Genomic DNA, 14,855 nt, shown 5'->3' on the forward strand with positions numbered 1-14,855 from the left:
TTCTGGGATGTGTAATTTGGTTATTTCAGCTGATCATCTATTTTGCTGTCCCCACACTCCACCGCCACCCTGCCCCACAGTGTTTGGAAATTACATTTTATGGTTAAAATATTTATCTTCTTCTACTCAGCCTGTGATTTCGTTATCTGTATGTTCCCAGTGTGCTTGAGCACACGTACTTTATTTCTGTTGTTTCTCTTTCTTCTCCGCTTGCGGTGCCCGAGGTTTGGGGTGGTGGAGGTGGTGCGTGCCGCCGTGCTGGCCGGTCCCGCCCGGCCGCGGGAGGAGAGAGCCCAGGTCACCCCGGGCTGGGCAAAAAGGCCCGGGGCAGCGTCCCGCTTCTGCTCACCACGGGCAGAGTCGCCTCAACCCTTCTCCTCGCAGCCGGGCAAGGAGTGAATGGAGCCGGGGTCCACCCCAGCGAGCTGAAGGGGAAATTCAGCCCTCGGGGGCGGCGTGAGTCGTTCCCACCCGGGCTGCCTCTCTGGAAAAAGATCGTTTCAAGCCGTAAGAAGTAAGGGAAGAAGGCCTCAGCGAGCGGATCTGCATCTGCACAGGGCAAGCGGTGCGGGTGCCTGTTGGCAAATCCCGGTCCTGCTGCGGTGGGGCGGGTCAGGTCACCCGAACGGCTCCGCTCCAGCCGGTCTCGGAACGTGCTCTTATTAGATTTCCAATCAGGGTGACTTGCTCAGAATTAATGATTGATTTGTGTTGAAGGCCAGATGCTTCATTATCTGCTCTAGCTTTTTTTTTTTTCATCTTCCAAGTTCCTGCTTGCTACAGTGGCACCATGTTAAATAATTAAGTGCTAAACAAGGAAATCGCAACACACGAGAGCGAGCCTGTCTGGATGGCCGTTATAAATCCCCATTTTCAAAGGCTGCCTGTAAGAGTTGGCTTCAAGGGGGCTGATGGGCAGCGGCTCAGCGGGGAGCCCGAATCTCTCCTTCCCCAGCCCCGGCAGCTGCGTGGTGGTGGGGCCCCGTCCCCGCAGGGAGAGGGGCGTAATTAACCCATCAAACGATGAGGCACACAAAGTAACGTACTGCCGGAGGCAGCGTCTGCGGGAGCCCCGCATTCTGCTGAGATCCCAGGAGGCCGGTGTCAGCCCTACCCCGTTCCTCCTTTTAGATGCCTAGCTGGGCTGAAAGAGAGCCATCGGGGCTGCTCTTGAAGGATTTTTATACCTGTTTCCAGAAGCCCTTGTTCAAGGTCACCTTCTCCAGATGCTGTTCATGGGCAGAGGAGGGAATCGCAGGAACAAACGCACGAGACAATCCAAAGGAAAGAGCGGAGAGCGACTCCCTCCAAAGCTATTAAGGAAGTTGGTCTTTTTCATTAATCACAGCCTCCCCGAGGAGCCTGCAGCAGCCGGGGTCTAAAGGTGCGTAGGCAGCCGCTTCTGTGATGATTTGGTTGATTGGAACAAAATTAAAGTGTTCTTCTGAAAGGATTTTTTGACTCCGAGAGCACGGGCAGGCTGAGCCTTTTGCCAGGACTGCTTCTGGGCTGTCTCGGGCTCGGTCTGCTGGTGGGACGCGCGCAGTCTCGGGGGAGATCGGGAACGTTAATTAGCCACTCTGCATAAGGAGTGGGCTGGAGTGGTTTCAGTTCCGGCGGTCTCTCTCGCCCTGGCAGCCCACCCGGCAGGAAGAGCTGCTCCCCAGCCCCGTGGATGCTCGTGAACAGGCACCGTGTCCCCCCTAGCCCGCAACGCGCACGTCTGCAGCTGAGTGGGAGCGCCTCGGCGGCCAAGACGCTTGCCGTGCGCCCAGAAGCCTCGCCTCTGTCACCTGGTCCTGGTGTGCAAACCAGGAGCCCCGTCGCCCAAGGGCGTGTGGGTGTCACTGCATTGCCCCACGGCTTTTTGCCCTCCGTTCAGGTCTGTACCTGAAAACTTGGGGGAAAAAAAAAAAAAAAAAGAAGAAAGCAACGGAGGAACAACATTAATAGCAGGTTGTCTCTGTCTGCCCTCCCATCTGAAGCAGCTCTGTGCATCTGGGACATCTCGGCTGCCGCTGCGGTGGTCCCGGTGGTGACGCCCGGCTCTGGAGGTGACTGCCACGCTGCTTGATCTGAGCTGCGGCCCCACAGCGCTCATTTCTTCTGGCGTTGAGCATCTTAGACTTGCTGGTGTTTAATGTTAAAGTTGGGCTCTTTTTAACTTGCAAACCCCTCCAGAGACAGGAGCGCTCGGCCCATAAAGCTTATAACCCCCGACTGCCAAAATGATGTCTGATACGAACACCAGAATTCAGAAAGTCTCTACGAGGCTGCTTGTACCGCTGCACAAGGCAGAGCGGGGCTCTGCATTACTGCACACGTTCAATCTAGGTAGGCTGAACTCATGCATAAAAGAAGCTTGTGCCCTTCAAAGAAAGTCATTCCTTTTTTCCATCAGACTCTGTTTAATAGAGTAGCAGCTGCCTCTGAGGCAGGATTCAGGAGGGGGGGCCCTTCGTTAGCAGAGGCTTCCCGGTGGCTGGCACAACTTACCCGAGCCCCCCTGGGCTCCTGCAGCAGCACCCGCTGTAGCCATCACTGACGAAGGCGGCTGCGGCCAGCTTTCGCGGAGCTCTTTAATTCCCTTGGAGAAGGAGATAGGTCAACTTTGTGGGGCCAAGAGGGAAACTTCTACAGCAGATGTGTTTCTTCTCCGTAGCTGCTCCCTAGTCTGTGACCACCCCCTGTGTCTGCAGGAGATTTTTGGTTTGCATTCCCTGGTGCCACGGGTGCTTACGTCAAGGTCACAGCACGTTTCTTTGACCCTGAGCATTTTTGTTGCAGCATGGGGCTATGCTTTGGCAGAAGGACCGTGCCTTTCCTTGCAAAGGACCTGGCATTCCTTGCTCTGAGCGACATTGGGAGACAATAATTTTCTTGCATTTACTGGAACATTTGAATTAATTTTGAAAGCAGAGGTCCCCAGGCCCCAATGTGCCCAGTGCTCCCACGTATTATCCATGAGCTTTGTCCATCTTTGATCACCAAATTTGAAAATGAAAAGACATTTCCATAGCCCGGTTCAGCGGTTGTGGACACTTCCCCGCCTGGAGCAGAGAAGCCGTTCCTCCCTCTGGAGGTGCTGGTGGGACGGAGGGGAGTCGGGAGCCCGGCTCGTGTCTCCTGCCTTTCCAGTGGCCTCGTGCGTGCGCCATGGCAAGCTGCTCGGTTTCCAGGGCCCTGTGCAGAATGGCAGGTAGGGCAGTTTGCCCAGATTTTGTAAAATGCCTGCAATGCTCGGGCTTTACCATGGGCCCACCAGGATGGGCTTTAGCACCAGGAATGCTGTGAAGCCCTCGGGTACGCTGTAGGTAAAAAGGTCAGTGCTACCTGTTTGCAGTTGTTTCCATCCTGGAAGCAGAGCCTTTGCTTTCCCCTGGGAGACGGTCCCTGCACCGAGCGGTTGCTCACACGCCACGGTGGCAACGGGCTCCGTGGCCGCATCGGGTGTTGCCTCCACCAAGAGTGCGACGGCCGGCTGAGCGTGACCCTCGGGTGGTCAGCGTGGTGCTTCCACCTTGCACGCCAGCCCAGAGAGCATCCAGCGCCGGGCAGGATCTGGCCCGCTGCAAAATGGGGCTCTGCAGGGCTCCCGCACACGGGCTGGAAGCTCAACCAGCCTGCAGGGCGGGCGCGTCGGACCCCATCGTTGATGTCAGACAGGGGCTGGGTGGAAGCGGTGCTGTGAAACCAGTTTTGGTTGTTGGTTTGAGTTGTGCTTCCACAGACAGGAGGGTCTCGCTTCGGAGGAGGTAATCCAGGCAAAACTTAGACTTTTGGTTTAGCAACAAGGGATAATTAGAGAGATTGATCATTCCCCGGGACTACTGAAGCAAATAAACTGTTCGGTGCCCAATGCAGGATGAGAATGGCATCTAATGGAAATGGTGGGTAGGTCAGCATGGCCATAATTTGGCTTGATGAAGCATCCACATGGGCATGGTGTTAATGCGCTACTGATATTCAGCCAGGCAATTTCCCCTGCGTGGATCGGGCTTTGACTCGTTAGAGCAGAGCTGGGCACTGCGGCAGTAAATGAAGAGGAAAATTGAAGTAATGTTGTATTATAAATTTATGATTTCATCTGCCTGACCTAGAGAGCGTTGAGCGCTGGCGATGCAGGCGAGAGCCCCCCAGGCAGTTCCACCGGTGCCGCTGCCGCCAGGCACAGCCGGGTTTGGCTGGGCAGAGCCGGGCTGCTGCCGCGTGCTGCCCTGGCTTTGGAGGCAAACACATCGGGGCAGGAGCATCCCCGGCCCCGCAGAGCATCCCAGGGCAGGGCGGCAGAACGGACGGCATCCTGCACCGCGGTGCCAGCTCCACAAACACCACGGGCGCGCGGGCAGCTGCCACCCGCCGCCGTGCCGGTCCGGCCGGGGCCATGGGACCGCACCTGCAGCCCCCGCTCCCCAGGGCAAAGCTCGGCCGCTGCCCGGCACGCCGGTCCGCTGTGGCCCTGACAGTCGCGAGCTGACAGATCCGCTTCGGAGTCGTTCAAATTGGAATAAAACTCAATTTTTTCCAGTTGGCAAGGAGAGGGGCTGCGGTCGGACGCCGCAGAGCGATTTTTCATGGTGCAGCTCGCAGCGGTGTTAATGGCACTACTTACTTAGCAAACAATCCATTTATCAATATTGTTGTTTTAAAAAAAAAAAAGGAAAAAAGGTTTGTAAAGCTTAACTCTGAAAGATCTGATTTAATGACAGAGGTGATTAATTTCTAAGGGAATCCAGCTGTTGAGCTGTGAAATAAATACGCAAGGGCTAAGCAGTGTGTACATATCGCTGAAAGCCGCAGCGTGCTGTCCTGGGATCGCAGGGCGGCTTTCCCCTGGCACTGCTTAATCCCGTAATCAAAATTCATCCAAGCATTTTTATCTTCCAGTTTTAGATTATGATTAATAGTATGTTATATGTATATATAAATCTAATCAGAAATGGAGGGACTTGCTGCGGCAGAGAAATAGCTGTACGATGTATGAGCATCTCAAAGAATAAATAAAAGCAGAGATAGGAGACCCCCAGAAGAACCATGCAGCTGCTAAACCTGTTCTCGGGGTCCGGCCCCGCTGCTGCTGTCGTCACTGCCGAGCTTTCCACTGACCTCAGACGGCGCGAGGGCAAACGTTTCGTGATGGTTTCTTGGTCTGGAGAGGTCTTTCCTGGAGGCTGGAGGAGGCTGGGTGGGCTGGCTGACGCTGACAGTCGGCGGGAACGTTACGCAGCATTTATGGCACTGGAATTGCAAAGGGTGGCTCCTGGTTTTAAGGAAACGGAGCAGGGAAACGCTGAGGATGGGAAGTGAGGTTACAATTTTAGGCAATCCGTACAGGATTGTGACATCGACGGCTTGTGACATCGGCCGTACCGGTTGTAGCAAACAGCCGCGGGGGGACCGGAGAGGGCAGCTGGTTTGCGTAAGGGCTGGGAAGTTAAAGCGCGGGGGGGGTCACAGCGCGTGACCCCCAGCACGTTTCGGGACGAGCGTGACCTCCAGCACACGGGCGAACCTTCCTGCTGCCTGGCGAGTGAAACCCCTCTGCCCTGGCCTGGCTGTCAGAGTTAACCGCCGGTGACGCTGGCAAGGCATCCCTGCGAAACGCGGTGACGCCCTTGGCCGAGCGCCCGCGGGGCTGACAGCCGAGCGGCGGTACCTCTGCCCGTCGGACACCACGGGGGCACCCCCGGCCCCGAGGGCTCTGCTCCCCTACCCGCCCCAGCCTTCGCTCCCAGCCGCTGCGTTAGAGCGGGCAGAGTTGCCGCTTAATGCGTTTACTTCAGCGTCTTTATTAAGAAAACGATCCCGAGCGGTATTTTTGTCACAATAAAACTTCAAAAGCTGCCTGCGGCTGGATGCGTTTCTGCGCGTATCTCGGACGGTGCTTGAGGAAGCGGTTCTCGCACCTGGGTTTTACTTTCCTGAAAAATTAAAAGCTCTTTGACTCTCTGGCTCATTGCTGTTGCTGCTCTGACTCTTTGATGTGTTAACTGTTGTCCTTCACACTCCCGGGTTAAAGAATTACTACTACCTTAATCTCCAACTGTCAATAGCTCTGAAGCAAAGTACATTCATTGTAAGCTCTCCAAATGTCAGAGCAAACCTGTGTTATGTGTTTAGCCTTAGCATTTGGCATTTACTCTTCCAGCTAACAAGTATGCACAGTCCTTGGACTTCAGATACCAAAGTGCATGTTAATTACCTGAGTGACAGGTCTCATGCACAAAGCCAGGCAGGCAAGCTCTAGATGTTTCTATCCAAGATAATAATGAAACCTTTCTGCAGTTTTGCATGAGCAGAATAAATCTTGGGGTTTCATACCTTCTGTAAAATCAAGTCTCACCCATCCTCCGTGTCATTTTGCATTGTATTGAAAAACAAAAAGCCTTTATTAATCTTCAAACTTCTCTCTCTCTCTCTCTCTCTCTCTTTTTTTTTTTTAAACATTTCTGTGATCAAGGTTACCCGAATTTTGTTGCAACGTATGGCCGAGGATATCCTGGATTTGCCCCAAGTTACAGCTATCAGTTCCCAGGTACGTACATTTCATTTGCAGGTTTACTTTTTCCCCTCTTTCCTTCTTTATTTTTTTTTCCCTGTTTTTTTAAATCCATAGCTGCAAGCTGAGACAGGCAAGTCTGCAGGGAGCATCTCACACAACAACAAATTTTTTTTCTATTTTAAAATAGATATTTCTATATACATATTATAAATACATTTTTACTAACGTGTAAATTGGTACTGGTTATTTGAAAACAAACTTCTTAAATTAAAACATAGAGCAACAGAGATAATTTAAGAGCTATTAGCCTCCCTTTGATGGGGTTTTTCTTTTATATATATTATAGATATATACACAGACAGACACACACACGCACACAGGCTCGCCCACACGTTCCCATACTGTCCTGCGGTAAGTGTACGCTCATTACGAGCGCAGTCTTGGAGTAAGAAGTCCAGCCTTCCTGTGTTCTGTATCGATATCGCTGGTGGCCTTCAGAGGAATAGTTTCTAGCCGTGTGTTGATGGTGCGGTTTGGCTTCGGTTTGGTTTCTCCCCTTTCCTTGGCGAGGCTGCCCCTGCCGCGGCGGCGGGCCGGGGCGGCTGCACGGTGCCGCAGGCTGGCTGCGGGGCACCGTGCCGATCGTGAAAAGCCCTTTCCCGTTCCAGCGCGTCCCGCAGGTGGGGCTGGAACCGCCCAGGACACGGTTTCCTTTCCTTTCCCCTTGGGCTTTCCCGGGCAGCTCGAACAAGCGCCGCGACGCTGCTGCGTTTATGGCTTACTAATAGCTGAAGCCCACCCGGACACCGCGGCGAGGAAACCCCGGTGTGCCGTGCGTTACGTTCGTGAGCGTGCTCGTCGCGGGGGTCGTGCACAAGCGGTCCCGCTGCCGCGCTCCTCGGCGGCTTAGAACGGGAGCGGTGGGAGCACAGCTCTGCTCAGGGTAATGGAGAAAGCGAGCGAGCGCCGGCGGGTGCGGGGGGGCAGCGGCTCCGCGGGGAGGCAAACCGAACACCCGCACGGGAAGGTCCCTTAGGACGGGGAGGATGTGGAGGGGTGCTCGGCTCTACCTGCGGCACGCTGGGGCAAAGATACAGCCTCGTGTTCGGCACCAGGGCATTGGGGTGGAACCTTGCATTGGAAGCATACGTATTATTCACATCCGAAAGACGAATAATGTCCTTGGGACGGTAGCTTCTGTGGAGCTGGTTTCTGCAGGGCTAATGACACCGAGGGAAACAGTGCTGTTAGGGAAACAGTGCTGTTAGGGGGTTTTTTCAGTCGCTGAACTTCACAAATGCTAGAGCTCCCCTTTAAACTCATCTGCCTCTTTCCCACCCGTGCTACCCCCCTCCCAAACCGAGCCAGGTCCGAAACAACCAGGGCGTCAGGGCTGACAGCGGAGCTGCCGGGGCGGCGTGCCGGGCAGGGAGGGTCGGCAGCGGCGGGTGACCGGGCTGCTGGCGGGGACGAGGCAGGACCCCCTGCGGAGGTCCAGGCCGGCAGGGATTGCAGCCGTTAGTGGTTGCGTACGAGGAGGAGGCTTCAGAAGGCGTTTGCGTGTTGTCTCACGCTCTCCTCCTGGGCCCTCGCGGCTCCTTGTACCGCTGATTCGTATGAAGACAGCTAAACGAGAGACGCCCTTGATAAGTTAAATGATGAAAATCAGCAGAGCTTAGATGGCTTTAATTATAAACACGTCTAAAGTGAACATGTCTGCCAGCTGACAGCAGAGGTACCGGTTGACTCTAGCCCTCATTACGTGTATTTTTATTAAGGGCCTGGTTTTTCAAAACAGACCTTCCAGTTATTTGCTAGTTGTTTTCAGTCTCTTGCAGAGATTGAACATGCAGAAGACACTGGAAGTGGATTGTCACCACTAAAAAGCGGGTGCCTCTCATTGCAGGCACCAGTTGTGCCTTCGGGAGCAGGGCAGCGAAGGGGAGCTGCTCCGTCGCCTTGCCTGGATTTCCCTGCCCTAAAGCTCTGCCCGCGTTGTTTGCTCCACTCCCGCTCAGACAATTTATTCCCTAACAGCAATCAGAACCGTTAATAGAGTTGTCGGGCGGTTTTTCCCAGGTGACTCGCGACTGCGGTCTCCAGAAACACGACCCGTCAGAGCGGCGCGGGGCACGGGACCCCCCCGCCGGGAGGCACGGCACGAGGGGTTTGATGCCCGTGAGCAGGACGGGGTGTCCCCCTCGCCAGAGCCAGGCGTTCGGAGGGAGGAGCGTTGGGGGCTGTACCTTGTACCACGGGAGCAAAGCTCGGGGTGCGAGGGAGCGTTTCGGGAGCGGGTCAGGATTTGAGGACGGGGTTGTGTCCTGCCATGGCTCGGGTGCCTGCCTGGCTCTCCCCGCTCTCCTTTCGCCCCTCTCTGCGGGTGGGAGCCGCATCCTGCAGCCCTCGCTCCCCTTCCTCCAGGCGCCGGTGGGAAGGAATCGAGTAGGCAGCCCGACCGACCAGCTGTGGGGAAAGGTGTTTAGTGCCACGGGACGAGTAGCATAAGCGTGGTTCCAGCACATAGTCCTCCTCAAAAGAGGCCCCCCCGACCCTTCCCTTCGCGTGTTTGACGCTTGCAGAAGTACCCGTGGGGCCCGCGGTACGACTGCGGCTTGGAGCGTGAGATAGGAGCACGTGCGACCCCGATGGAGAGGAATCTGCTTTTTTAATACCTTGTCATGACCATATGCTCGGTGCCATGGTTCGAAAAGAAAAATATTTGGCTGTTTCTGCAGGAGCATCCCAGGCAGCGTGCCTGAGAGCTTCGGCTACTCCCGCCTCCGCCGTGCCTAAACAGCAGCGGTGTTGCAACCGCACCGATGTGTATGTCTAAGTATACATATAACACGTATAAATACACAGCTGTATTCCGATGGCTCATTACAGAGGAGACCTGGCAGTGCTTTTTACCACCGTACAGCTGTGCCGTGAAAGCTGTTCCCCTGCCCTGGTGCCTGTGCTGCAGTAAATCGGCCTGGCAGGGCGGGCTGCAGCCGGCGGCGTCCCCGGCGCTGCTGTTGGCAGTCGCCGTCCCACAGGGCTCTGCGCTGCGGTGCCTCGTCACCCGCCGGCGAGCGTTGCTCCTGTTACTCCTCAGGTTATGCTAGCTATTTATTTTTTTAATTAAAAAAAAAAAAAAACGGAACGCCCATCTGAATTGCACTGTCCTGTTGGTATTTGCTGCTGTCCCAGTGAAACGAGGCTGCAAACGCCACGATCCGCCCGTTTGCATTTCCGTTGCTGCGCCGGGGAGCACCGGTGCCGGAGCTGCTGGCAGGGTCCCCTGGCAGGGTCCCTCTCCCGCGTCCTCCGCTGTGCCCTGTCAGCACGGGGACGGCCCCTTGCTCCGCGGGCGAGACGCACGCAGTCCCTGTGGCGCCTGCTCTGTCTTCTCCCATCTCGTTATTTTTGCCTCTAGGCCTTTATAACTCAGTACGTAGCCTTTTTTTTTTTTAATTGCAATCACTCCCTTTCTGTGTCTTTTTCTTTTTTATTTCTGGGACTTATCTTTTCAGTTTAATCTATTAATTTCTGTTCTTATTTCACTTTGCAGACTATTTGCCGATTTCACAAGACATAATTTTTATCAACTAGTTCTTAAAGATGCATAACAAATTAATCGGGGTTTACTACAGTGCTAATGAGAGAGAGAGAGACAGAAAAAGCCTGGGTGGTCCATGTTTAATATCAATGTCCACTGAAAAATTGCTGCTCTTACTGGCTGGTTTGATTGACTGGACTTTTTATTTTATTTTTATTTTTTTAAAGGCTCCATATCCTCACTGCTTTGAGTTTGCTTTTTTTTTTATTATTATTTTTTTTCCTCTGCTTTGTTATGAGTTTTTAATGCCCACTTGGAATGTAACTCACAAAGATTGGGGTTAGGGGCGTTATGAAGGCATGACTTCTCACAAACTTTTTAGAAATAATTTTATCAAGGAAGCAAAAACGATGATTGGGTCTCACGGGCAGCCCCAAAGAGAGCTATTGGCGCTTTTTAACATAGAGACGTTCAGCAGTGGCACAAATCATAATTAGGGTGGAGCGAGACTAGCGTCTCCTGTCACTAGGATCATTAGCAACGCGGGGTTTAATTATTCAAAACGAACGCTCTGCGGCCGCACGCGTGGCCCTGTGGCGCTGGCGGCCGCGGGCGTAGCGGACCCACGCGTGTTTGCTCCTGTTTCGTTTGCTTTGGGTTGGTGGCTCTTTCTCGAGCTGCCGTAATCACGGAAGGGCCGTGGCTAGAAGCCACCAAAAAAGGGCCTAGGCAGCCACTGCGCCTCCCGCAGCAACCCCTGCCCCGGCTCCCAGCCGCCGCCCTGCTCGTCTGGCGGCCGGCCCTGCTCTCGCATGCTCCGTGCAGTCGCTTCTACTGCCAGGCCTCGCTTGCACATCATGGGCAAATTACTGAAATTTTGGCAAGAGGGACGAGCTTTCCCCCGCTGGCTTAAGCTGTGTCGCGCCTCTTCGTCTCCACCCAAATCGCAGAAGAGCTGCAAACCTATGTGATAATGCCGCCGGCCATTGGCTTCATTTTTAACGAGACCAAATTCTGGACTTTTGGGTAGGAAACACGCATCGTATTTAAATGCCGTTTGTCTTTAAGTGTTTCTGCCCATTTTATAAGTTTGTGAGAAGTAAATTGCATGCTTACAGTAGAACTGTAATGCATTTTAATGTTTGTTAATCCACTTGTTTAAAATGTCAGTGTCAAAGGCTCTACAATACACGGCTATGCTGTTCATTTCATTAAAGATGCTTGATGTAATAATTGGTTAGTTTTCTTTTTACTTTTCTGCAGGCAATAGCTTTTTTTAATCTGTATGGCTTCTTATTATTTTGTTTGGGTTTTTTTGCTATGAATTGCTTTGCTTTTGTGAACTTGTCTTAGTGTGCATGATTTGCAAACATTTCGGCTATTGTGAATTTTCTCATTTTTTGTAAATAGTCCATCTGTGCTTTTCTTTTTTTCTTTTTTATGACTTTTTTCCTGTAAGTAACTGAGGTAGAAAATAATAATAAATTGTTTACAACGGATGTGCTGTGTTGCTGCTCTCTTAGCTTGCAGTTTTAATATTTTGGTTTGGACGCACCAAATAACCAGTACCAATGACAATTTAATAAAAGAATAAAACAACCATCACTCCAAGTGTGTGACCCAGTGTTTGAAGAATCTGCAGATGAGCAGTTACATACGAGGGGTGTTTACAGCAAAAATTAAAACCAAAAAAGACGACAATGCGCTTGTAATTGGGGGGAGAGGAGTGACTCCGTGTTAAAACTGCAGTATTCCCGGCAGTCTGATCTTCCACCACTGTGGTCAGCGCAGTCCGTGCCAGCGACCGAGGTGGGTTTAAGCATCAAACCCATACGCGTGTTAGAAACCCTTGTTGCAGCCTCTCCGGCGCTAAGGTGCAGGCTCCCTCTCTGCTGTTTGGAAATCGAAAGGCGGATGAGGTCACTGCTGTGGCTGTGAGGAGGTCCCTGGCTGGGATGGCAGCCGGTGTTCTTGGTGCAGACCCCGCGGTGGGACGGGTACCGCTGGCCGTGCCTGCCGGGCGGGGACGTTGCCATCGCCGTGTTTATCTGTCTCAGTCATACCTTCCTCCGTCATGGCCTGGGTGGTTGGGGATTCTCAAAGTTACTTAGAAGCCTTCAGCTCAGGAATTTCTTTTTTTTTCTTTAATTAAGGGTTTGTTTGCTTGTATGTGTGTTAAAGCTTATTAAAACCTTTGTATATGGGCGAGATGGGAAAAACAAATATTTTCACAAATTTTTCAGAGCTCAGGGAAATACACTTGCTTATTAATAACGGTAGTCCATAGTCTGCGAAGCCCAGCCTTGGGTCACACCCCTGCAGCGCCTGGTGCTGTGAAAACGCAACGCAAGATCAGTTCAAAGTCTAAACTGATGTTTTTCATTATGAGCATTTAAAACCGACTTTCTGTTAATCTATGGAGCTTAATTTAGTTTCTTTCCTGATACCAGTCACAAACTGTTCACTTGTCGGCCATCGGTGCTGGGCAGGAAGGTATTGTCGTGTAAAAGTTATGTGTGATGCTTGCCTCGTAGGTCTAATAGTTATTTTCTGGGTCAGGAAAAGGAGCTGGTACCAAAGACAAGGGTAATTATTATAATAATGACATGCTTAAGGCTTCTTTTTCATAGTGTCTGAGAGAAGGAGGTGAGGTAAGGTAAGGTAAGGTAAGGTAAGGTAAGGTAAGGAAGTTCCTGGATCTGTTATTTAGGACACCCAGCAATATTAGGAAGCTGCAAGTTACGTTGCTCCTGCAGGTCTCACTCTTGGTTAATAACCTCCTAAGGGGAGTGCGGTGGCAACGGGAGGAAAAGAGTGTGTTTGTAGCTTCAACGTACTGCCGAGCTGACCGTTCCGTCTGTAGCGAGGTGTGGGGCACGCAGCAGTGGCCGTACTCGGGAGGTGCAGCTTTCCCATGGGGAGCGTGCTCTGGCAAGGCTTGGGAGTCCGGACATTCGGCTCACCGGAAGGAGCATAAACCAGATCCCCGCGAAGGGCTTGGCTGTAATTCTGCCGATTGGTGTCAGCCAAGGTCTGGCTCCCAACGTGATGTGCACGGTGCTTCAACGACCCCGAGCCACGTTCCCGTGTACACGAGCACCCAACCGTCTACTCCGGTGATGTAAAGCGATTTTAAAGCGGAGACGCTGCCTACACATGGCTTCTTTACCAGGAGGGAGGAATGAAGTTAGTATTAACAGGAGTCAACTCTGTAAAACGCCCTTTTAAAGCACTGTTATGCAGGTCTGACTTGTATAACATTTAGTAATGGGAGCAAAGTTTGTCTGGTCATGATACTTTAATGATCAAACTTAACATTAAGAAAGAAGGAGAAATAGCTGGCAGCTGCGAAATAGGAGGAGGAAATACAAAATATTTTTTAAATTGTCTATTCAGTTAGTTAAGCCTTGTAACAGTAAGAGCTGTGGAACGAAGCTGGAAATGTTTCTCACTCCTTTGTCTAACCCTTTCTTAACTGCTTCAAATCTGCTCTAATCATCCCTGCGCTGCATGCTTTTTTTCACCTAAAACACATTACTGCATCTGCATGGCATAAAATGGTTTACAAAGTGCATTTGAAATCTGCTAGAACCACCTTAATTACCACTCTTCAAACCTCTCCGTTTACAGCCTCCATCAGTGAAAACAAAGACTATAGACTGGACCTGTTTTAAAATTAAGATTTGGGGTTTCTTTTGCTGGCGGAGGGCAGGCTGAAGAGGGACCATTCACATTGCAGGTGCATCCCTGGAGTGAGGAGCAGCTGGAACTGCAGACAGCAAACTGAGACATTAATATAGCAAACCCCATAATTTTCCAGCCAGAAGGTACTCCTTCAAGTTCTGCTTAGATGACAGTAGCTTTTGTTTCAACACAGGAAAAAATGGTATCTCGAGCCGTTCCCTCCGTCCGAGCAGAGCTTAAGCGGCTTTGGCACATTTTTTCTGCGAAGAGTTGCATTTTCTAATGTTGCAGGGAATTGCGTCAAATTCCTTTTTCACCTCCCATTTCCCCCACCCCTTAAAACAATCTCCTGGATATTAAATTTAAGGTGAGGTTTTCAAGAGAGAAGCTGCTGCTCTGAGTCGGTGGTCCAGCTTCCAGCAATTTCATGGGCAGCAGGAAAAATGCCGCCCGTCCCCCTTTTCCTGGCTCGTCACCTCGTGTGTGAGGTGGCTCTTAAGGTTTCCCCAAACAGCACGTCTGGCTAAGGACCAAAACTGCCCGGGTCCTTCGTTCGGTTCTGCTACGCTGATGCCTTGAATAACTGCCTGAGCAATAAGAACGTCTTGAACATTGAACTTAAATGCAGGTTGTCCTCTTCCCAGCGCTCACTGATCCATGCATGGAGTTTGAGACAGGCTTTAAAACTTCAGGGTCATTGCCCTGAAAATGAGTGACTGTAAAGGGACAAGGAGGAGAGAAAAGGAAAAAAAGCCCAAACCTACCAGTCTCTCCAGGTCTCCCAGGAGCTCTTTGCGTTTTGGGGTGATGCCGCAGCGACAGAGCTCCGGAGCGATCGCTTCTGCTGCGAACAGGCTGCAGCTGCAGCAACTGGGAAATGTAATGAGGATAATTATTCACAAGAGTAAAGAGGCATAACGCAAACACACATGTATGGAAGGAAACATGGATAACCCTATAGGAAGAAGAACGTGGGCTAGTAGTGCCAGGTCTGCTGTGAAGAATGCCAACTGTCCGAGTCCGCCGGAGCACGATGGCTAGCCTGCTTTATGCCTTGTGCCTCTGTAGGTACAGTTTTTACCTGTAAAGCTGGTACAAACTGGGAGCTGGGGGTTGCAAAGAGCT

At 52.0% G+C, this 14,855-nt stretch overlaps 1 protein-coding gene across 13 annotated transcripts in view; it reads left to right on the plus strand.

Moving 5' to 3' along the window:
• MSI2 (musashi RNA binding protein 2) overlaps positions 1–14,855 on the plus strand; it is a 264,564-nt gene that overhangs the window by 213,461 nt on the left and 36,248 nt on the right. For 12 of the 13 annotated variants that reach the window (XM_075518401.1, XM_075518402.1, XM_075518397.1 and 9 more), the window contains one exon: positions 6,461–6,535. In XM_075518401.1, coding sequence (XP_075374516.1) covers positions 6,461–6,535 — 75 coding nt within the window. Of the gene's footprint in view, positions 1–6,460; positions 6,536–10,058; positions 11,592–14,855 lie in introns of those variants that run through there. The other variant, XM_075518409.1, reaches the window with a different exon arrangement.

The sequence above is a fragment of the Mycteria americana genome, chromosome 15 (assembly GCF_035582795.1).
Source record: "Mycteria americana isolate JAX WOST 10 ecotype Jacksonville Zoo and Gardens chromosome 15, USCA_MyAme_1.0, whole genome shotgun sequence".
Lineage (NCBI taxonomy): Eukaryota > Metazoa > Chordata > Aves > Ciconiiformes > Ciconiidae > Mycteria > Mycteria americana.